Raw genomic sequence first — 21,588 nt, 5'->3', positions numbered from 1 at the left:
GGGGCTAACGTTTACAAGGCTAGACTTGACGAACCAACATGACTTGTATTACCGCAACCAAACTAAAATCTCCATTAAAGAGATCTCGAATGCGGCTTTGCAGTATAGGCACGTCCTTGGCTGGACCCCAGCTCAGACCTCTGCTGATCCATGACATCAGTTGTGCTGGAGGGCCCGAGCGGAAAACAGGGGCGGCCGCCCACTTGGCACTTCTAGGAGCCGTGATGTAGAACCACTCCTGTTGCCACAATTCAGACACCTCTGGAATGGAACCTTTGGGCCATGGATCTCCCGTCATCTTGCATATTGAGGCACCTCCACACGCTGCATGTTGCCCCTCGATCATCTTCGGCTTTACTTCAAAGGTCTTGAGCCACAGGCCAAAGTGAGGGGTAACCCGGAGGAAGGCCTCACACACGACAATAAATGTCGTAATATGAAGAAAGGAGTCCAGAGCTAGATCATGGAAATCTAGCCCGTAATAAAACATCAAACCCCTGACGAAAGGATCCAGAGCAAGGCCTAGACCTCGGAGGAAGTGGGAGACGAACACGACGTTCTCGTTGGGTTCGGGGGAGGGGACGACCTGCCCTCGGGCAGACAGCCGATGCAAAACCTCGGCGGTCAGATATCTGGCCTCCCTCAACTTTTTGATGTCTTCTTCCGTGACGGAGGAAGGCACCCATCGGCCTTGAAGGCTAGATCCGGACATGATTGAAGGTACGGAGCACCTGACCTGAACTTTGGGTGTTTGAGCTTGAGGTGGGGGAAGGATTCGATTGAGCACGGGAGGGAAAAAATAAAAGCCGTGTCCCTTTATAAAGAGGGTGAATATCAAGCGTCCTCTCCGTGGCCGTTTGGACTTGCCTATAGTCTAGGAGTCCTAGAAGCGGTTGGGTTACCCAGACCCGTATTGATGAGAATTCCGGAATAAGGGGACACGATCTCTGCTTTAACAAGACGTGCCAAGGAAACCGCTTCGCATGACACGCTGAGGTGGGACAATAAAACGATTGGAATAAAGGCTTGGCCGTGGTGCGTCACACCACGGAATACGTCAGCAGATTAGATTTGTGTAAATATTATTCTCTCTATGGCAATATGTGGAAACTTATTTTGCAGAGCCGGACACTATCTTTGTGTTCAAAATCTTCTATGAAGTACTTGGAGGAGGAACCCGCCTTGCAATGCCGAAGACAATCTGCGCGCCGGACTCGTCATCATTGAAGCCTAATTCAGGGGCTACTGAGGGAGTCCTGGATTAGGGGGTGTCCGGATGGCCGAACTATACCTTCAGCCGGACTCCTGGACTATGAAGATGCAAGATTGAAAACTTCGTCCCGTGTCCGGAAGGGACTTTCCTTGGCGTGGAAGACAAGCTTGGCGATACGGATATGTAGATCTCCTACCATTGTAACCGACTTTGTATAACTCTAACCCTCTCCGGTGTCTATATAAACCGGAGGGTTTAGTCCGTAGGACAACATACAGAACAACAATCATAGCATAGGCTAACTTCTAGGGTTTAGCCTCTCTGATCTCGTGGTAGATCTACTCTTGTACTACCTATATCATCAATATTAATCAAGCAGGACGTAAGGTTTTACCTCCATCAAGAGGGCCCGAACCTGGATAAAACTTCGTGCCTCCTGTTACCATCCGGCCTAAACGCACAGTTCGGGACCCCCTGCCCGAGATCCGCCGGTTTTGACACCGACAATGGGTCTTGAAGAAATCTTACAGTCGTTATTTATCTATGTGAGGACCGACAGGCGGAGTCGGCGACTGACAAGGAACGGTGCCCGACAGAGGCACGAGCGTCAGGAGATACGGGGACGCGGGTGAGGCCGGGAGAGGTGCGCGAGCAGACCGGGTGTCCTCGGCGGCGGTGCCACGGCGGTGGAGTGTATGCGGGCGGGGAGGGAGCTGATTTTTCACACGGTTGACTCGTAACTCCTAAGTCCTACCTAGTGATGAGGCTATTGAAAGAGGGTCAAGTTCCCTCTATATACGGGGTGTGCTATTTTATTGACGATCATCCATAACTGATCACGAAAAAGGAAGCCATTTGAACTGGATTTTTTATCCAACCTCCCAATACCCAAAATTATTGGAGAAACGGTATCCGTGGGAGACGCTCCAACGTTTTCTTCTCAATGATTGCGTGCATCTCGTCCTCTCACTTGCGCTCTCACAAGGGGAGGCCCGACAAAGGCCAGGGCTTTGGTAGGGAGGCCACTCTCCTCTGACGAAGAAGACTTTGAAACATTGCTGGGATCTGAGATTAATGCTTCATAAGTGCTGAATTTATAGCCCGAAGTGGGTTCCTCGCTCACTTTGCATGCGGAGAGAAGCGCAATGAATCTGTCAGAGGCCAGCAATGAGCACATCTCCAGGACAAAAAGAAGAGCCGGGCGGCACGCCGATGCGGCCGCATTGCATTGCACCACGGCTCTTCTCCGTACGCCGCACTGTACGGCGGAGCAGTAATATTTTTCCCTCTGCGCCGATCTTTACCTTTCTGCCCCCGTGCGAGCGCAAGATCTGGGTCGACGACGAGCTGCTAAGGTTTTGCGCACGCCGTGATGCCGACTGCTGACAGCTTAATGGCGGCCGGCCGGGCGCCCGCCCATTTTCAATTCAATGCGGCCACCCAACCCACGCGCACGCCACGCGCCGTGATGACCAGTAAAAATCGCTCCTCTTTTTCCCCGCCGGATACCCCCTCCTCCTCCTCCTCTGCCGCCGCTGCCACCCCTATCCGATGCCGCTGCCAATAAACAAATGGCGTCAGTGAGCGAGTGAGTGAAGCTCGGCCGGCCCCATGCACGGGCAGTAGAGAGAGAGGGAGGGAGGGAGAAGACCAAGACTGTACCGCACGCACAAGCACAAGGAGAGAGACGGTGCTGGAGCGAGCGAGCGGGCGGGCGGGAGGAGGAAGAGGACACGGCGCATGTGAGGCGCCCCCAATAATTCCTCGCCCGCGGCCAGCAGCCCGGTACGCCACCCTGACCGTCGCTGCCGGGCGAGTGAGTGACCTCCCTCCGTCCACTCCTCCGTCCGACCTCGCTGCGTCCAGCCAGCTCCTGCCTGCCTGCCTGCCTGCGCCCTTGTTCCCATGCGCCGCAAGAAGCCCACCTCTCACCTCAGCTCGCGGCCCCAGAGAATCTTTCCCCCCTTCCTTCCTCACTCCCTTTCTCTTTCCTGACCTCACCCTACCTCATCCCCCTTTCTTTATCCCCCTCCCTCTCTCCCTCTGCTGACAGGGGAGTGAGTGAGTGAGTGAGGCGAGGTTGGTCGCCGAGGCGAGCGAGTGATGGCACGGGGAGGAGCTCGCGCCGTCGCGCCGGCGGCTCTGCTGCTCCTGCTTCTCCTCGCGGCAGGCGGCGGTGTGCATTGCCTGAGGTCAAGTGAGTTCCTCGATTCACCCACTCTCTCTCTCTCTCTCTCTCTCTCTCTCTCTCTCTCTGTTCCACTCCTTGATTTCTCTTTCCAGTGATGATGTTTCCGGGCGAGATGAGAGAGGACTAGAAGCGCTAGATTATAATGGTTTTGGGAGTAGATTCTATTTCCCCTTTTTGACCGACTCCTACTGGGTGACAGACTGACAGTGTGTGTGCATTTGGTGGCGTTTCCGTTCATGGTGATGTGCTCTGCAAATGGGCAATGGCTGCTCGGGCTGCAATGGCAGTGCCGAGAAGAGGCACTCGCTGGAAGAGCCCATCAGTTTCTGTGCCAAGAAACGGCGGCGGGTGAATCGCACGAGCTTTTGCCATAAGTAGCACGTCCCAAGTACTTTTGCTCGTGCGCCAGAATCGCATGAACAATGACCAGAATGGCAAAGTTACCCGAATGCCGCAGCACATGACCAGCCATGCAATTCTGAGCTCACTCGTCTTTTTTCTCACTGTCTCGTGATGCCGTCGATCGCCAGGGGCGGAGAGCGGCGCCACGGTCCTGGAGCTGCGGCACCACGCCAGCCTCGGCTCAGGCGGCAGGAGCGGCAGCGCGGAGGAGGCCTGCGGCGTCCTGGCCTCCGACGCCGCCAGGGTCTCGTCGCTGCAGCGGCGCATCGGCAGCTACGGCCTGATCAGGTCGTCGGACGCGGCGTCCAAGCTGGCGCAGGTGCCCGTCACCTCCGGCGCCAGGCTGCGGACGCTCAACTACGTGGCCACCGTGGGCATCGGCGGCGGCGAGGCCACGGTGATCGTGGACACGGCCAGCGAGCTCACCTGGGTGCAGTGCAAGCCCTGCGACGCCTGCCACGACCAGCAGGAGCCGCTCTTCGACCCGTCGGCGTCGCCGTCCTACGCCGCCGTGCCGTGCAACTCCTCCTCCTGCGACGCGCTGCGGGTGGCCACCGGGATGTCCGGCGGCCAGGCGTGCGACCAGCCGGCGGCCTGCAGCTACGCGCTCAGCTACCGCGACGGGTCCTACTCCCGCGGCGTGCTGGCGCACGACAGGCTGAGCCTGGCCGGCGAGGACATCGAGGGCTTCGTGTTCGGCTGCGGCACCAGCAACCAGGGCCCGTTCGGGGGCACGTCGGGGCTGATGGGGCTCGGCCGGAGCCCGCTCTCGCTGATATCCCAGACCACGGAGCAGTTCGGCGGCGTGTTCTCCTACTGCCTGCCGCCGAAGGAGTCCGGCTCGTCGGGCTCCCTCGTCCTCGGCGACGACGCCTCGGCGTACCGCAACTCCACGCCGATCGTGTACACCGCGATGGTCACCGACCCGCTGCAGGGGCCCTTCTACATGGTCAACCTGACCGGGATCAGCGTGGGCGGCGAGGAGGTGCAGTCCCCGGGCTTCTCGGCCGGCGGCGGCGGCGGCGGGAGGGCCATCGTGGACTCGGGCACGATCATCACGAGCCTGGTGCCGTCGGTGTACGCGGCGGTGCGGGGCGAGTTCGTGAGGCAGCTGGCGGAGTACCCGCGGGCGCCGGCCTTCTCCATCCTGGACACCTGCTTCGACCTGACGGGGCTGAGGGAGGTGCAGGTGCCGAGCCTGAGGCTGGCGTTCGACGGCGGCGCGGAGGTGGAGGTGGACTCCAAGGGCGTGCTGTACGTGGTCGCCGGCGACGCCTCCCAGGTGTGCCTGGCCCTGGCCGCCCTCGGGTCCGAGGACGACACCCCGATCATCGGCAACTACCAGCAGAAGAACCTGCGGGTGGTCTTCGACACCGCCGCGTCCCAGATCGGGTTCGCGCAGGAGACCTGTGATTACATTTGATTTGACCGTGGATCATCGGGAGCTGCGTGTGCGTGTGTGCGCGTGTGAATATCCTATAGTTGGGGATTTGTTTTGGAATCACCTCTGGTGATTGGCTTTTTTATTTTTATTTTTTTGAGTTGTGGTGATCGGCAATTGGCAATACGGTATTTAGTTATTGGCAAATGTACAAGCGTTTGTAGTAGTTGCCCTAGCTTGTTTTTCTTCATCTTCTTCTTCCATTTCTTTGTGCTTTGATGAAGCTGCTGGGGTTTTGTTTTTGTGTGTCGTGGTGCTGGTAGGGGAGGTGATTGTGGAATTGTCCTGTGCTTCCCGGCGTATGAAATGGAGAAAATAATACTACGATTCTTCATGAAAGGGGTCGTGCAATGAGTAGGGCGTTTTGGATCTCGGCCTCCATGGCGCACGAATTTTTGAAAAAATCAAAGTTGTCGGTTTCACTAAAATCTAAACAAAAATGTACAAGTAAACAAGTATGTGTGTAAAATTTCAGGATGAAATACGTTGAGATGTGACCTGTATAAAAAATACAAATTCATGGGCTAGGAAGATGAATAGCATAATGTAGTATTAAAAAGCTTTAGATTTTTTTTTTGCACAGCACTCACTTCAACGTACTCCGTCCTGAAAATTTAAATATTTGTGCGTTACGACTTCATCTATATCTATATTTTTTCCACAATGTTTTGAAATGTAAAAAATGTGAGCTTTCATGAATTTTGAATTTTGCATCTGAGGTCTTCATGGAGCTCGGCCTCCAAGAGCAATTTCCGTTGTGCAATGCCAGAGCTGCAAAGATCACGTGACGGATGCAGTGGTAGAACATTTTTCATGTAGCTGAGGAATGATAGATCTCAGATTATCAGGGCATGCCTGTTCTGTAGCGATCAGGCAAATAAAGGCGCCTGCAGGCAGGCAGGCAGGAAACATCATTCAGAGAATATGCACTGTGCAGGCATTGTTTGTACAGAATACATAAAAGATACTGTAACAACAGAAACAAATCCTACCTTTAAACCAAGCGCTGGTGTCGCCGTGGATAAACTCTTTTTATGCTAGAAAACAAGTGCATTCAGCTAAAAAAAGTGTATTTTTCGTTTCTTTTCATTTTTTGGAACATAAAACAAGTGCACTTTGCGTTGCCGTAAGTTGCACTAAGTAATTTGTAAACCAGACACAGAGAAGTCTGAAAACCTCAGTTTTCCCATGATGGTTAAGTTTTTGAAAATGATAACTGGCGAACGACTAGGAGAGGATGGCAAATGAACGTTTCTTTTTACAACTTTACTTAGTAGGAAATGGCGAATCCTGTTGGTTTTTTGCCGCAAAATTTCTCTTCTTCGCAGAATTGGCATGCGTTTGTGATGAAACTGCCAACCCCAAACAACTAAATTTGTCTTCTATAACGTTCGCAAATGCCAACCCCTCTCAACGAATGTTAGCCGATATTGCGGTCCAAAGTTTTTTTTAAAAACTTACTTAAATGATGGTTAAGGTTACGGGGTGGCAAAACTTCTCGACCAGTACGTGATTCTTGCGATTCAGAGTGGCTTTAGCAAAACGCCGTTTCATGCTGAGTGTGGCATTGCAAAGACCAGGCTCCATGGAGCTCGTTTTGCAAAAAAAAAATATTTAAAAGTTTCAAAAAATGCCAATTTTTTTTGTACAAATACATATGCATATTCTTTAAGTATGTGTAAATTTTCAGTAACTAATTTGATCATTTGCATGCTACACAAAAAAGAAAAATATCTGACACAAATACAACAAAGAAAAAGCCTATTTCAATCTGTGTATTTGTCTTTTTTGTATACATCACATATGAATACATATATTTATGAAAATTTGTACACGTATACTTCAAGTATATGTCTACATGAAAACATTTTTTCAGATTTTTTTGAGTTATGGAAAAGATATTTTGGCTGAGAAATGTATATAGAGCTCAGTGAAGCTCGGCCTCCGCAGCCACTTTTCGATTTCATGCTACTCTTTACTCACCTCTCTACTATCTCTCTGTCCACTCCCATCTGCAGTGTGTTTATACCAAGTCAAGTACCACAGTCCTGTCCACATGGGTCAGCAGTAGCACTTAATGGAACATGGCACTTGCACTATTAGTAGTACTAGTATCTTTTTAATTTATTTTAATAGTCTTCATGACAAATAGTCAAACTGATATATTGCCACTGTTTACACCCCATCAAGTTAAATTAGAGTATTTTTCAGTACTACTATTATTACACGTAAAAGAGATAAAAGAAAAGTGTGAAAGTAGTTTGAAAATTGACATCTGAGCACAGGTTTTTTGAAGTTCAAGAAAACAGATTCTTATGGCTTGAAATTTTTCAAATTTTTGTGTGCATGCACGTATAGCAGTGCAGTATAACGGGCTAAATTTTCAGCAATATAAGTGCTCGCATGTAAAAGATACAAAAAAAAAGACAATACATGCAAATTAACGGCTTGTTTTTTGTTGTTTTTAGGCCGAAATTTTGCCTTTCTTGCCCAGCACATAATACAAGTATTATTGAATGAAATTTTACAGGTACTTAGACCACATGCATGCGTATTCATGTAAAAAAGTTCAAATCTTTTAAGCATCTTTTTTGAGCCGTTCAAAACAACGTGCTCCGTGGCCCCCGTGCACCAAAAATCCGTTTCAGAAAAGTAGCACTGTATTTTAGAACATCATCTACTCAGCGACAAGCAAGGTACTCCCTCCGTCCCATAATATAATATATATATTTTGACACTACACTAAAGTCAAAAAATCTTACATTATGGAAAAGAGGAGGTAAAATTTACAGCCGATTCATCGCCCAGTCGGAAAAAAACATGTTGATGACGGCCGGACCACCATGTATTTGTGAGGTGGTCGCATAAGGTCCCACCCCCCACAAAGCTACGTAGCTATTTACACGGCACAGTATTTAAGTACGTGCAAAGCTCACCTGGCCTGACGGTGTAACCCACCCGACACAAGAGCTGGAGCCTGCCTGCCTGCCTTTCGGTAGATGGCGACGACAGCACAAGCGACCAAGCAACAGCTGTGGTCACAGCGCCCGCCCGCGGATACGTGCCAAATACCATATCCTCCCGCTTGGGATTCTGATTCTTCAGCGCTTGCCTGCAACTTGTTCTGTGCAAGTACAGTAATTTAGTCCATCTCTCCTCGCCGGGTGCCGGTGAACATCCATGTTAACTTCTCGCCAGCACATGACACACTTGTGGCGCCAAACCAAGTCTGAAATTGGATGCAACATCCTAGGAGGTATTTCATCCTTCTTTTAAGCCATGGCAGCCACATACTTTTAGTAGTATTACACTTAACAGCCTCATAGTTTGGTATTACACTTAACAGCCTCATCCAACATCAGACCATATAACACAGCACAGCACAGCACAGCACGACTAGGCAAAGTCGAGCGATAACGGCGTTAAGGTTTGCCATGTTAAATGGTCTCAGTAAGAAATAGTCCCGAGAAGATAAAACAACAATGAGAAGGGAATGCTACACAATTCTTTTCGAGTTCCTTTTCTTTTTCCTTTCATAATGGCATTTGCAAATCAATTGATAGTTTGAATCCTCACAAATAACTATGACTAATGCCGCACAAAAAAGGAACAAAACTAACTAAATTCAAAAGACGAGATATAGGAGCTTATGTTGCACATGCATATTCTGGTACAAATGACTTTTGCCTCACTAGCTCATGTAGATCATGAACAATTTTCAACACCGCGTCTGGGCGAGCCAGTTTCAGGGCATTTTGGGACATTATCTGGAGCTCGTCTGACCTGGGGCCAAACCAGTCCGCAACAATCTTTGCGATATGTTCTGGAGATTTTGAGAACTTCCCACAGCCATTTTCAACAACATAGGGAACATTGCCAGCTTCCTGTCATGCAAAATTATAAAAATATGAATAAATTGTGAAGAAAGATCAGTGCTCATACAAAAGGCACTAGCTAAATTTCAGGGTGTTGCATGATACAGTTCTTCAAATGGGGAAAAACACCATCAGTGCATAAGAGCAACTCTAGACGAGTCATCATATGGCCCCAGTCACCATAATAACTGCCAATATGGCGATTTTGGGCCAAAATGGCACTCTAGCAGAGTCGCTATATGGGTGTCGATCGGCATAATTTATGGAGCTCACTCCATAAACGACCTCGTAGCCTCCATATTTGGAGGCTGGAGAGGCCCGTTATGGAGCTCGTGAGCACCATACTCAACAACCAGCGTGGGAGGAAAATTTCAGCTTCTTCCTCGCACCACAGCCAGGTTTGAAGCAGCGCGCCGCCAGTACACGCACCGCCACGGCTGGGGCGACGTGACCGGTAACCACCCACCCATTAATGGCCTCCACCGCTCCCCCTGATTCCCTAGGCAGCCGTTCAAATAGCCACGTGGCTTCATCCCTGGCTATAAAACCCCGGCTGCGAGACATCCCCATCACCAAAGCCGTAGCCGCCTCCTCCCCTCCCATCTCCTCCACCGTCCAGAACAATAGCCGCACGCAAGATCGCAGCCTATTGGCTCAACTTGGCAGCGGAGCAGAACCTCCCGTCCCAAGCGCCGTGCACCGGTGCGATCTCTCCCCATGGCGCACTAGCCGCGGCAGCGGTGGATCTGCCGATCGCGGGGGATCCAGCGCTTCCCAAGGCAGCAGCCGCAAGGGATCGAGCCCCCTCATCCGGGCGAAGGAGGAGAAGGACGTCGTCTCCGTTGGCGCCCCCGTCCTGGTGAACAACACCATCCCCGTCGAGGCCCAGACGGAGCCGGTGCCTGAGCCCAAGGACACGATCGACATCGTGCTGCAGCTCTCCGCCCTCGAAACTCGCAACGAAGAGTGCATCCTCCGAGAGTACCGTCCCGCACTCAACAACGAGGAGGAGCAGCGGCTGCCGCTCGTGAGTCTGACCTCTACACCTACTTCGACGATCTCTCGGAGGAGGGCGGCGACTAGACGGCACCGGCCACCGGCTAGTGTAGGTAGTACTATGTAGTTGTAAAACACATTTCAGTTTTCTAATCATATGTAAAGTGACGCATTTTGGTCACTGAATATAGTTGCTACCAAGTTATCATGTCGATACATGTGTTTGGTTACTAATTTGAGCTTAAGTTGCCCATACAAAATTGAAGAAAATGACAAAAAATAGGAACAAATAAAATAAAAGTATGGAGGCCACATTATGACGACTGTGTTTGAGCACAACAGCCATGGCCTCCACACCCATCCGGAAAATATCACATGGAAACCAACATTCAAAGAAAACTTTGTGAAAACCATGTTTGGAAGTTCCAAAAAAATCTAAACAAAATTATGGGATTTTGTTATTTTCATACCTTACATCCCGTAGTGTGTTTGAACTTGGAATTTTCGCAAGGCAATAGAACATCACTCTCTTAAGTCTTAACATCCCGTATTTCTTTTAGATTATTTCAAAACTTCAAAATATCTTTTCCACGTGGTTTTCACCGGTTTCCACTGAATGTTGGTTTCCATGTGATATTCTCCCACATCCATATAGAGCGTGCTCCATATCCCATATGGCGACTATGCTAGAGTTACTCTAAGTATATGGCAACGTCCATTGCTATACTGAATTGTCGATATATAAGAGAAATAATTAATGATTTATTTCCATCTACATAACACCCCCCACCCCCGCCCCAGGCGGCAAGGTTCAGAAATTTGAGTGTCCAAAACATGATTTGACCAACAACTAATCCAATTATACGTAGGCTACTTTGCAAAAAGTTGTGAATTTGTAAAAATCAGTTTCATATGGTCATAATTTTGCAACCATTACCAAGATATTGTACACGAAATTTTGCTTCAGACAGCCTTACAACTTCTTAATGGAGGGAGTGATTCATAAAAGAAAGGTACAGAATAATCAAAACCAGTTTTGGAGCTAGCTATGGTCAGTGTAACTGCGTGCACCGCAGGCACAAAGTAAATGGATAATGCATGGTACAAACTACTACTCCCTCCATTCCTAAATATAAGTCCTTTTAGAGATTCCACTATAGAGACTACATTCGGAGTATAGGTTCACTCATCTTGCTCCGTATGTAGTCTATAGTGGAACCTTTAAAAGGACTTATATTTAGGAACTGAGGGAGTATATTGCAATAACAGGGGCACCAGTCCATTTTGGTTAAGGATACGTACAACAGAAATGGCATGTGATTTGCAGCTAAGCAAGAGTGGTGGAGTGCGATATATGATAGTATGGCACACCACTATTTTAGTGATTTTTCATTTACCACCACTACTACAGCATATTCAGCATAGATTCATGGAGAAAACCAAGGGATATACTGACTGTTCAACACACATGTCTCATACGAAACTACTGAACAACATTACAAGCCAGAGTGAAGAACTCCAAGCCAAAGAATAGAATCATGCAGACCCTACAACAAGTGGCAGAAGAAATTACCTGCCCAGCAATGTAACCATTTAGAATAATGGGGAGACCACGAATCATCGCCTCTGCAATGGTACCAGGTCCTGCCTGCAAATTGCCATAGATCATGTATTCTCAGATAACATCAATCATGCAAAAATATCATATCACATCACCAAGTGCATGATCTCAATTCTAATGTAGAGCATACCTTTGTGATGATACAGTCACAAGCACCCATGCATTCTTCCATCTTAGTAACAAAACCTTTCACCTAAGATTAGGAGGAAAAGAAACATTAAAGGAGTAACTTGGTGAGGGTAGAAAGAGTGGCCAAAATAACAGAAAATTTTAGTAGGAGAAACTGATAAGGTATTACTGTTGCAAATTTCATGAGTCTGGAAGCTAAAAAATAAGCTTTAAGGACGGACCTGAACAGGAATTTTCCAATTAATTGACTGCAACCTGTTGGTCAACTTCTTATTGCGTCCGCAAATTATAAGTATTTGACCCCTTGGTTCCCCAAGGCTTTCGTCATATAAAGCATTATCGAGAGCTCGAGCAGTGGCTTCAATAGGACCCATCCCTTCACCCCCGCCCATTAATAGAACCGCAGGCAGATATTCATCCATACCTAACTCCCTACGCAATTCATCCTATTAAACAAGACAAACATAGATATACCACTCAGTAACTTGTGCAGAAGGCAAAATATCCAGAAGCTAATGTAGTGCTATTGGTTGAAGAAATTGTTTACCTTTGGTGGAACAGGTTTAGCAAAAGATGGGCGCACAGGGAGGCCATAGACTTTAATTTGTGAAGGTTTCAGTCCAGCTTTTAGTGCTCTCTTTGTCACCTCAGCTGATGGACAGTAACATCTAGTCACAAGCTTGTGAAACCTAATGGAAAGCAGTAGCATAACTATTTCACTGTAAGATCAATTGCACGCTTATCTTAAAGGTAAGGAACCAAAAACTGGCACGGAATTATACGAACATTGAAACCAGCATACCATGTTGGGTGACAAGTGCTCAAGTCAGTGATAACAGTTGTGAACGGAATCTTATCCAATAACCCTCTGGATCGTAGAACTCGAAGGGGGACATGTTGCATTAAAGGATGTACACTGATAATCACATCTGGTTGGTACTTCATCAGACCTTTGGCAACCTCTCTGCAAGAAAAGATGGGTAAATTCTAGATTATATAATCTGCTATTGCAAAATAAGCACCCAGACCTGCAGCTGCAGTATAACACATCTTTAACAAGCAATCTCGTCTACATATATATCACTTCAATATTGATACATACAGTACCAAATAAATTATGTAAAATATGCAGTCATTGTGGCTAAGTTTGAAAACAGCTAGATTTCAGACATTCTCCAGCAGGATTTTGTGAATCCTGCATACCCCCTTATAGTACGTCTCATGATGACAGCATCACACCCAACCATAGAATTGAGGCCCTAGCACAAAATTGTCTACAAAACTGATGGTCATTATAGCTATTATTTCAATTATAAAATTCTCTTAGACTAGATCGGGCAAAATACAAGTCTTTTAAGCAAACTAAGATTATAATTTGGAAGCTAATTCAACGTGAAAAATTACAGTACTCACCTCGCTATGAATGTTGCTGTTGCAGCAAAATGTGGCTGGTGAATTACTCGTGGTGCGGTACCATAGTAAGTCATCTTCCACAAGGGTCCATGTTTCACCAAGAAACTATAGCTTCTGGGAAGTTGGTTGAAAGGCCATGGTGTATGTTCAGTCCACAAATCAGTGACAAATACCTGCAAAGAAAACCATTAACTACAAAACAGAAGTAAACAGAATAACAATACTAACAATCAATCGACATAAGGAAAACACAAACTAATCATTCATTCATCCTAATATCCAAGAACCAGACCAGTACGGATTGTTGAAGTGTATATGTGGATTGCCTAGCCCTTTCCATCAGTTCGGACTTTTGGTTGTGTTGGCTAGTGCATGAAGCTTAACATAGTATCGGAGCTAAGGTCTTGAGTTCAAGTCATGGCTTTCGCAATTTCTCTACTTTTTCCTATAAAAAACCGAGTTGGTGATGATGGTGTGCCTGCCATCTTGCAATATAGACCGTCCGATCTATATCTGACGGACAGAAAGCAAACTATGGCAATTTTGCAAAAAGATACCCGCACCTCTCTCCACATTTGCAGATAAGGCCTTCCCTCGTTCATTCTTATCTCCCACAACCTTATTGTTGAGCAATTAAAAAAGGAAGCCTCTGGAACAATCTGGCATGGTGGCCGCTGCCGGCGTCGTCCATCCCCATGCCTCCGCTCAGTCCAACCACCAATCACCACCACCCCCCACTCCTCCTCACCTTATCTCTCCTCTTTCTCGAGATATCATTAGTTTTTACACATGGATTACTCCCGCATGGGTCAATCACAACAGGTGTTTTGTGAAAAAATGCATCTTGATGTTCCGTGCAATGCACGGGCATCTTGCTAGTTTATACAAAAAAAATGCTGCTGCCCCCCCTTTGGCCATGTATAGGCCTCTTGAGCCATACCTCTGAGTCTATCCACATGTTGACTTCCCGCCTCACACGTGAGAGGGGGTGTTGAAGTGTATATGTGGATTGCCTAGCCCTTTCCATCAGTTCGGACTTTTGGTTGCATTGGCTAGTGCACGAAGCTTAACATGGATGGCAATCATCACAAGTGAAGACATGATAAATCCCCTGCTCTGCTACATCGGATACACATAACCGAAAAGGATGCTAAATCATGGGCACAGCGTTTTGGTTCTCATGTCCAGATGAGCCTGATATCTGAGCCGACCAATCAACAATGTTGATCTGTGCCAAAAGCAATTTCTGGGGTAATATGTGCACAAAACAAAGTATGAACTGCAAGTGTAAGAGGTGCTCGTGAACAGGAGGAACTAATTTGAATCGCACCGTTTTTCCGCAATGGATGGATGCGGCGACGTGGATCTGGTGTACCAATGGTACAAGGATGGAATACATTATATGGCATCAATATCTCTAGCAGAGCCGCTATAATCTCGGCCTGCAAAATCAATTTTGCGGGCACTTTTTGCCCGGCGCAGAACAGATACCGCAAATCGACTTGCAAATTTATAAACTTAAGATAAACATGTTCCCGCTACATTTTAGATAGTCCAGACCTCGCCGGAGTTCACACACAAACAAACAAACAAACTATACATCCTAGATGGAGTGGCTCACGGCTTCACGGTGGAGGGCGGCGGCGGCTCACCGCTTCACGCCGAGGTGGTACTCGTAGGCGGATTTGTAGATGGCGTAGGCGAGCTCGTACTCCCTGTGTGCCGCCTCAAAGCGTGCGTGGGGGGGGGGGGGCTCTTCGCTGGCGTCCAGCGCCTCCTTCGCGGCGAATCGCACGACCTCCACCTCGCAGAGAGCCTTCGCCGACGGCCAGAGTGCATTGTACAGCTCGCCGAAGCGGTGGCTCCCGCCGCTGCGGAAGAGGACGCGCGGTTGCGATGCTCACGGTGCCACAGCTCGACGGCGTGGCCGCTGGAGCTGCCGGCCTCCGCGTCGTGCCGACCACACTTGCGCGGCGGCGACACGCAGCGGCCCACACATCCAGCGCCTCCTCTGCGGCCTTCGCCCGACATTGCTCACTGGAGCTACGCGAAAACGGTGGCAGAAAAGAAGAGGAAAGCGGCGGAGGGGAAGGAACGCGGCAGAGCTAGATGTGAGACGGGAACCCTAAGTCGCCCCCCTCCCCGTACATATAGCGGCTGGAGGGGGCGATTTGCGGGCCGCCCGTATAGTATTTACAGGCTGCTGCAAATTTGGCATACCTATTCCCGGATACACTATCCTGCCCGTAAATATATGGGCTGGTGGCGGGATAGTGCACCTGCTAGACATGCTCTAACAAGTTAAAGAATAATTTGGGAACAAGGAGTCAAGTGCAGGAAAGAAGGGCTCCAAAATCAAACTACGTGAGAAATGGACATCTGCACAGGGCTACCGGAAAAGCGTAGTGGTACCGGTCTAACTGAGGTTTGACCCATAAGCAGCATCAAAAAGGGGGGCCCAATCCGCTTTCTCGGTCACGTTTCTCCTTACCCCAACTTCATGTCTTCTACCAGTTACACAAATGCAAACGTGAGATCCGTAATAGCCACAATTAGGTTGAGTGGATATCTCCCCAGAACTGTGTAACAACATCAAGTCTCGTGTCTGAAAATGTACGTCACTTCTGTACAACATATGAACGAATTAAGCAAGAATTTTGCAATGAACACACCCCAAAGTTGCATTTGACTCTCTCAAGAAAAAAAGGTTTCACCATCCTATCTAAACTCACCCCTGATAGTCTAGCTAGCGCATGATAGCAAGAATTTTGCAATGAACGCACCCCAAAGTTGCATTTGACTTTCTCAAGAAAAAAATGTTTCACCATCTTATCTAAAGTCACCCCTGATAGTCTAGCTAGCGCATGATTTGCTGTAACAATTTGCCATCGTGAGCACATACCTAACCAGGGTAGCACGCAACTACCATACCAATAGTATCATATCACCAAAACTACTCCGACCAAGTTGCAACAAGCTGCATTGTGCATGTTAAGTATTGCTACAGTATAACATGGAACGGGAGCCTAGCAAGCAACAGGTACAGACGTATCATCGAATCCTGAAATTAAACGGGCGAACCCCGCAAGACGAAGCAAACCGAACCTGGTAGTCGTCGCCATACTCCTGGGCAAAAGCGGCCTTGATGGCCTCGGCGGACGCGCGATGGCCGCCGCCCGTGTCGCTCATGAGGATCAACACCTTCTTGGGCGCCTCGGCCCGCGCCACCCCTTCCTCCTCAGCCGCCCCATCGGCGCCCCCGCCACCCCCTCCCCCGCCGCCCCCTCCATTCCCTCCCCCGCATCCGCCCCCGCCGCCTCCGACGGCCGAACCGAGGGACGCGAACCCGAGCGGCGCGATTTGGTTCCCGTGCAGCCGCACGAAGCGCGCGAACTCGCCCCACATGTGGTGGAGCCGCGACGCGGCGGTGGAGACCGGTCCGGTGACCGACACGGAGACGGCGAGCGCGCGGGGCCCGCGCGCGCGGGGCAGGAAGGAGGCGTGGGAGGGGGAGAGGGCGGCGGGGAGGGGCGGGGAGGAGGGGAGGAACGGGGACGGGACGGAGAGGAAGGCCGCGGGCAGCGCCGGGTCCGCGGCCGCGGCGGGCAGCGACGAGGCGGTCGGCGGGGGCATCGCGGCGGGGAGGAGGGGAGGTCCGTCACATTCGAGTGCGGGATGGTGTGGGGGAGAGCCGGGGAGGGGGAGGGGAGAGGTGAGCCACACAAGCCGCGGAGGGGGAGGGGGGGCGTCGTCGGTTTTGTTTGGGTTGGGTTGGGTTGGGGTTCCCACCCGGTCGGTGGTCGACTGGTCGTCGGGCTGGACGGTGCGCCGTGTGTCGCTGCTCGTGAGAATCATGAGCCGGTTGAGCTTTGAAGGTAGTGGGTCCTAAAGTAGGATAAAAGGTGCCTAACCGATTAATAAAAAGGCTGGGAATCGTGTTACATGCCGCATGTTCCTTTGGCGCATGCGATTAATCAAGGCTTTTACGAGTGCAATGATTTGTTTTCCCATGTATCAATCACAAGAAACACAAAAGGATGTATGATCACTCACTCTTTTATTTTGCTATAAGGGCATCTCCAACGGTAACTAATAAATTACCTCTCGCGTCAGTCCGTAGACAGAAAGACCACTTCACGGACACAGATGCGGAAGGACACCATCCAACCGTAGCCACATATATTTTGACAGCATTTCGAACCAACCAAATGGATTTCGTGCAAACCAGACAAACTTTGATATAAATACGAACGGATTTCATTACATTTACATCAACTAAGCGGTGCTAGTCCGGCTCTGGAGGTATAATTAACACCTAATCTAAATGGTCGCCAGCAACCGTTCCCCGTGTCTGGTCATGAGCCCCGAGAACTGAATCTTCTCCTTCTCTAGCCCCGGCTCGACGCTCTCCAGCTCTTCCTCCGTAACCTCTGCCTCCGGAGCTTCGAAAAGTGAAGCTGTTCGCCTCCACCTCGCCGCCAAGCGACTAATTGGCCAATGATTTTGATCCCACCAAGCTTGACTTCAACTGGAGGGGAGGAGCAGTGGCCTTCTTGAGCCCACCAAATTTTATAGTATTACGATTTATGATAGTTTTATCATATTATAGTGTCAAAAGTGGCAAATTATTATATATAAACGCAACATTGTTTTTATTTGCATTTTTTATGAACTTAGCTTGGCCTATGTTAAAATGCTATATCGTTAGACCAGCCCCCCCCCCTCCCATGCTCAAATCATGGCTCCGCCCTTGGAGAGATGTCTACACCAATTCACCGGTAATAGGTGAGCAGACAAATTTAATCCAAATTCAGTGTAGCCATCTCGATGGAGAAACCATTGGTATAGATAGCGATGTATGGAGCACAAAATTTCCCCTCCATAGTACTAGTGTGTTATCAGACTATTCTAACTTTATCCATATTACCCTTATGGTCATATGGGATTGATGCAAGATTACAGAGTTTAGAATACAAAAAACAAAAACGATCGTGGGGTTGTTCCGTCCAAACATGGTGGCCCCAACTTAAAGACTGAGAGTACTTGGCTAACGAAGGAGCTTTGAATTAGAAGCTCGACCTTCAAAAGTGCAGATACAATTGAAGTTTTCTACTTTAAGCTTAATCTTGCTAATGATTTGACCATAGCTTTCGTTGCAACCCTTTTCAATGTCTCTCGAAACCTGCACGCAATAGCTTCCAATGTTGTTGCGTCATGAACACCATGTACCACGAGTGCTGACGACCCTAGAAAGAGGCCGCTCGAGTCCCTGCACATTGCTGCTGCTGCCCCTCGTTCTTCCTCTAGGGCTAATCCTGCATCCACGTGAATCTTTGCAAAGCCCGATGGCGGAGCTACCATCCGGGTCCTCCTCTATGGTGTTATCACATGTGTACCTCTTGTGTTAGTTGGCTTCACATTGACATCACCAAGTTCTACAATGAACCGTTTCACGAACAGGTTGGTGGATAAAGGACTTTGAAATACATGTTCGTGAATGGCTTTCCTCCTCACCCGCCATGTCGCCCAGAGAGTTACCACGAGAGTGACGAAAGCATCATGTTTTTAGGGGTAAACCAAGCTTTATTCATCAAAGACCACATGATGTGGGATACAAGTCAGGTTATGGGGTTGGCATTGATCAATCATAGCAAAGAGCCACTGTTAATTACCCCGGCCAAAAACTAAGGTCCCGGCTAGAGGGCAAGGTAGTGAGTAGGGATGGCACCCGCAGGGTTTGGGTACGGGTGCAGCCACCCCATACCCTTACCTGTCACATTTAAGATTACCCATCACCTGAAGGAAATATGCCCTAGAGGCAATAATAAAGTTGTTATTTTATATTTCCTTATATCATGATAAATATTTATTATTCATGATAGAATTGTATTAACCGGAAACTTGATACATGTGTGGATACATAGACAAAAACACAGTGTCCCTAGTAAGCCTGTACTAGAGTAGCTCGTTAATCAAAGATGGTTAAGTTTTCTAACCATAGACATGTGTTGTCATTTGATGAACGGGATCACATCATTAGGAGAATGATGTGATGGACAAGACCCATCCGTTAGCTTAGCATGTTGATCGTTCAGTTTTATTGCTATTGATTTCTTCATGTCAAATATATATTTCGTCGACTATGAGATTATGCAACTCCTGGATACCGGAGGAATACCTTGTGTGCTATCAAATATCACAACGTAACTGATTGATTATAAAGATGCTCTATAGGTATCTCCGAAGGTGTTTGTTGGGTTGGCATAGATCGAGATTGGGATTTGTCACTCCGAGTATCAGAGAGGTATCTCTGGGCCCTCTCGATAATGCACAACATAATAAGCCTTGCAAGCAATGTAACTAATGAGTTAGTTGCGGGATGATGTATTACGGAACGAGTGAAGAGATTTGCCGGTAACGAGATTGAACTAGGTATGTAGATACCGACGGTCGAATCTCGGTCAAGTAACATACCGATGACAAAGGCAATAACGTATGTTGTCTTTACAGTACGACCGATAAAGATCTTCGTAGAATATGTAGGAATCAATATGAGCATCCAGGTACTGCCATTGGTTATTGACCGGAGAGGTGTCTCGGTCATGTCTACATAGTTCTCGAACCCGTAGGGTCCCCACGCTTAACGTTGGATGACGATTTTGTATTATATGAGTTATGTGATTTGGTGACCGAATGTTGTCAAGAGTCCCGGATGATTTCACAGACATGATGAGGAGTCTCTAAATAGTCGAGAGGTGAAGATTGATATATAGGACGATGGTATTCGGACACCGGAAGTGTTCCGGGGGTACCGGGTACATATCGGGTCACCGGAAGGGGTTCCGGGCATCCCCGCAACAACTACATGGGCCTAAATGGGCCAAGAGGGGGACAAACCAGCCCCTAAGGGGCTGGTGCGCCCCATGTAGGCCGAAATAGGAGGGGAAGGGAAGAGGAGAAGAGAGAAAGGAAGGGGAGGGATTCGGCCTCCCCCTTCCTTCCCTCCTCCCTCCTCCTTCCTTCCCCCTCCAGAAGTTATGGTAAGGAGGGAAAATTGCACTAGGGCCCCAAGTAGGATTCCTCCTACTTGGGCGCCCCCTTGGCTGCTCCCTCTCCCTCCCACCTATATATATGAGGGGGAGGCGCCTAGAACTCACAACAACATCTGTTAGCCGTGTGCGGCGCCTCCCTCCACTGATTACAGCTCCGGTCATATCTTTGTAGTGCTTAGGGGAAGCCCTGCGCGGATCACTTCACCATCGTCGTCACCACGCCGTCGTGCTGATAAAACTCTCCCTCAACACTTTGCTGGATCAAGAGTTCGAGGGACATCATCGAGCTGAACGTGTGCAGAACTCGGAGGTGTCGTACGTTCGGTGCTTGATCGGTCGAAACAAGAAGAAGTTCGACTACATCAACCGCGTTGTCAAACGCTTCCGCTTTCGGTCTATGAGGGTACATGGACACACTCTTCCCCTCTCGTTGCTATGATCTCCTAGATAGATCTTGCGTGAGCGTATGAAAATTTTGAAAATGCATGCTATGTTTTCCAACAGTGGCATCCGAGCCAGGTCTATGTGTAGATGATATGCACGAGTAGAACACAAAGAGTTGTGGGCGGTGATTGTCATACTGCTTACCACCAATGTCTTATTTTGATTCGGCGGTATTGCTGGATGAAGCGGCCCGGAGCAACCTTACATGACCACGTTCATGAGACCGGTTCCACCGACAGACATGGAACTAGTTTTGCATAAAGGTGGTTGGCGGGTGTCTGTTTCTCTAACTTTAGTTGAATCGAATTTGACTACGGCTGGTCCTTGTTGAAGGTTAAAACCGCAAACTTGACGAAACATCGTTGTGGTTTTGATGCATAGGTAAGAACGGTTCTTACTAGAAGCCCGTAGCAGCCATGTAAAACTTGCAACAACAAAGTAGAGGACGTCTAACTTGTTTTTGCAGGGCTTGTTGTGATGTGATATGGTCAAGACATGATGTGATATACGTTGTTGTATGAGATGATCATGTTTTCTAAAAGTTATCGGCAACTGGCAGGAGCCTTATGGTTATCACTTTATTGTATGAAATGCAATCGCCGTGTAATTGCTTTACTTTATCACTATGCGTTAGCGATAGTTGTAGAAGCAAAAGTTGGCGAGACGACCACGACGCTATGATGGAGATCAAGGTGTCAAGCTGGTGACGATGGAGATCATGACGGTGCTTTGGAGATGGAGATCAAAGGCACAAGATGATGATGGCCATATCATGTCACATATTTTAATTTCATGTGATGTTTATCTTTTT

The 21,588-nt window shown here is 48.5% G+C and overlaps 2 protein-coding genes across 3 annotated transcripts; one reads left to right on the top strand and one right to left on the bottom strand.

The window, feature by feature from the left end:
• Positions 1-2,721: 2,721 nt before the first annotated feature.
• On the top strand, positions 2,722-5,581 carry LOC125509421 (aspartyl protease family protein At5g10770-like). 2 transcript variants are annotated; one of them, XM_048674400.1, is made up of 2 exons: positions 2,722-3,405; positions 3,935-5,581. In XM_048674400.1, the coding sequence occupies exons 1-2, from the start codon at positions 3,317-3,319 to the stop codon at positions 5,217-5,219; spliced, it is 1,374 nt and encodes a 457-aa protein (XP_048530357.1). In that variant the 5' UTR covers positions 2,722-3,316; the 3' UTR covers positions 5,220-5,581. The 2 variants fall into 2 exon arrangements, with proteins under 2 accessions (XP_048530357.1, XP_048530356.1); XM_048674399.1 differs by having other exon boundaries at positions 2,746-3,410.
• A 3,160-nt stretch (positions 5,582-8,741) lies between these two features.
• LOC125509420 (probable monogalactosyldiacylglycerol synthase 1, chloroplastic) lies at positions 8,742-17,000 on the bottom strand. The gene is made up of 8 exons (XM_048674398.1): positions 16,387-17,000; positions 13,282-13,454; positions 12,671-12,832; positions 12,416-12,557; positions 12,090-12,314; positions 11,870-11,932; positions 11,692-11,766; positions 8,742-9,131 (listed from the first exon to the last, which is right to left on the bottom strand). The coding sequence occupies exons 1-8, from the start codon at positions 16,912-16,914 to the stop codon at positions 8,895-8,897; spliced, it is 1,605 nt and encodes a 534-aa protein (XP_048530355.1). The 5' UTR covers positions 16,915-17,000; the 3' UTR covers positions 8,742-8,894.
• Between the last annotated feature and the right edge of the window lie 4,588 nt (positions 17,001-21,588).

The sequence above is a fragment of the Triticum urartu genome, chromosome 5 (genome assembly GCF_003073215.2).
Source record: "Triticum urartu cultivar G1812 chromosome 5, Tu2.1, whole genome shotgun sequence".
NCBI classification, from domain to species: domain Eukaryota; kingdom Viridiplantae; phylum Streptophyta; class Magnoliopsida; order Poales; family Poaceae; genus Triticum; species Triticum urartu.
The sequence above is the reverse complement of the archived record's forward strand: the minus strand, read 5'-3'. Positions and strand labels throughout refer to the sequence as shown.

Coding starts and splice junctions, on each gene's coding strand:
- LOC125509421 (XM_048674399.1), top strand. CDS start 3,317: ATGGCACGGGGAGGAGCTCGCGCCGTCGCGCCGGCGGCTCTGCTGCTC. Junction 3,411..3,934: donor TGTGCATTGCCTGAGGTCAA/GTGAGTTCCTCG, acceptor GTCGATCGCCAG/GGGCGGAGAGCGGCGCCACG.
- LOC125509420 (XM_048674398.1), bottom strand. CDS start 16,914: ATGCCCCCGCCGACCGCCTCGTCGCTGCCCGCCGCGGCCGCGGACCCG. Junction 13,455..16,386: donor AGTATGGCGACGACTACCAG/GTTCGGTTTGCT, acceptor TTTTCTTTGCAG/GTATTTGTCACTGATTTGTG. Junction 12,558..12,670: donor AGCACTTGTCACCCAACATG/GTATGCTGGTTT, acceptor GCTTTCCATTAG/GTTTCACAAGCTTGTGACTA.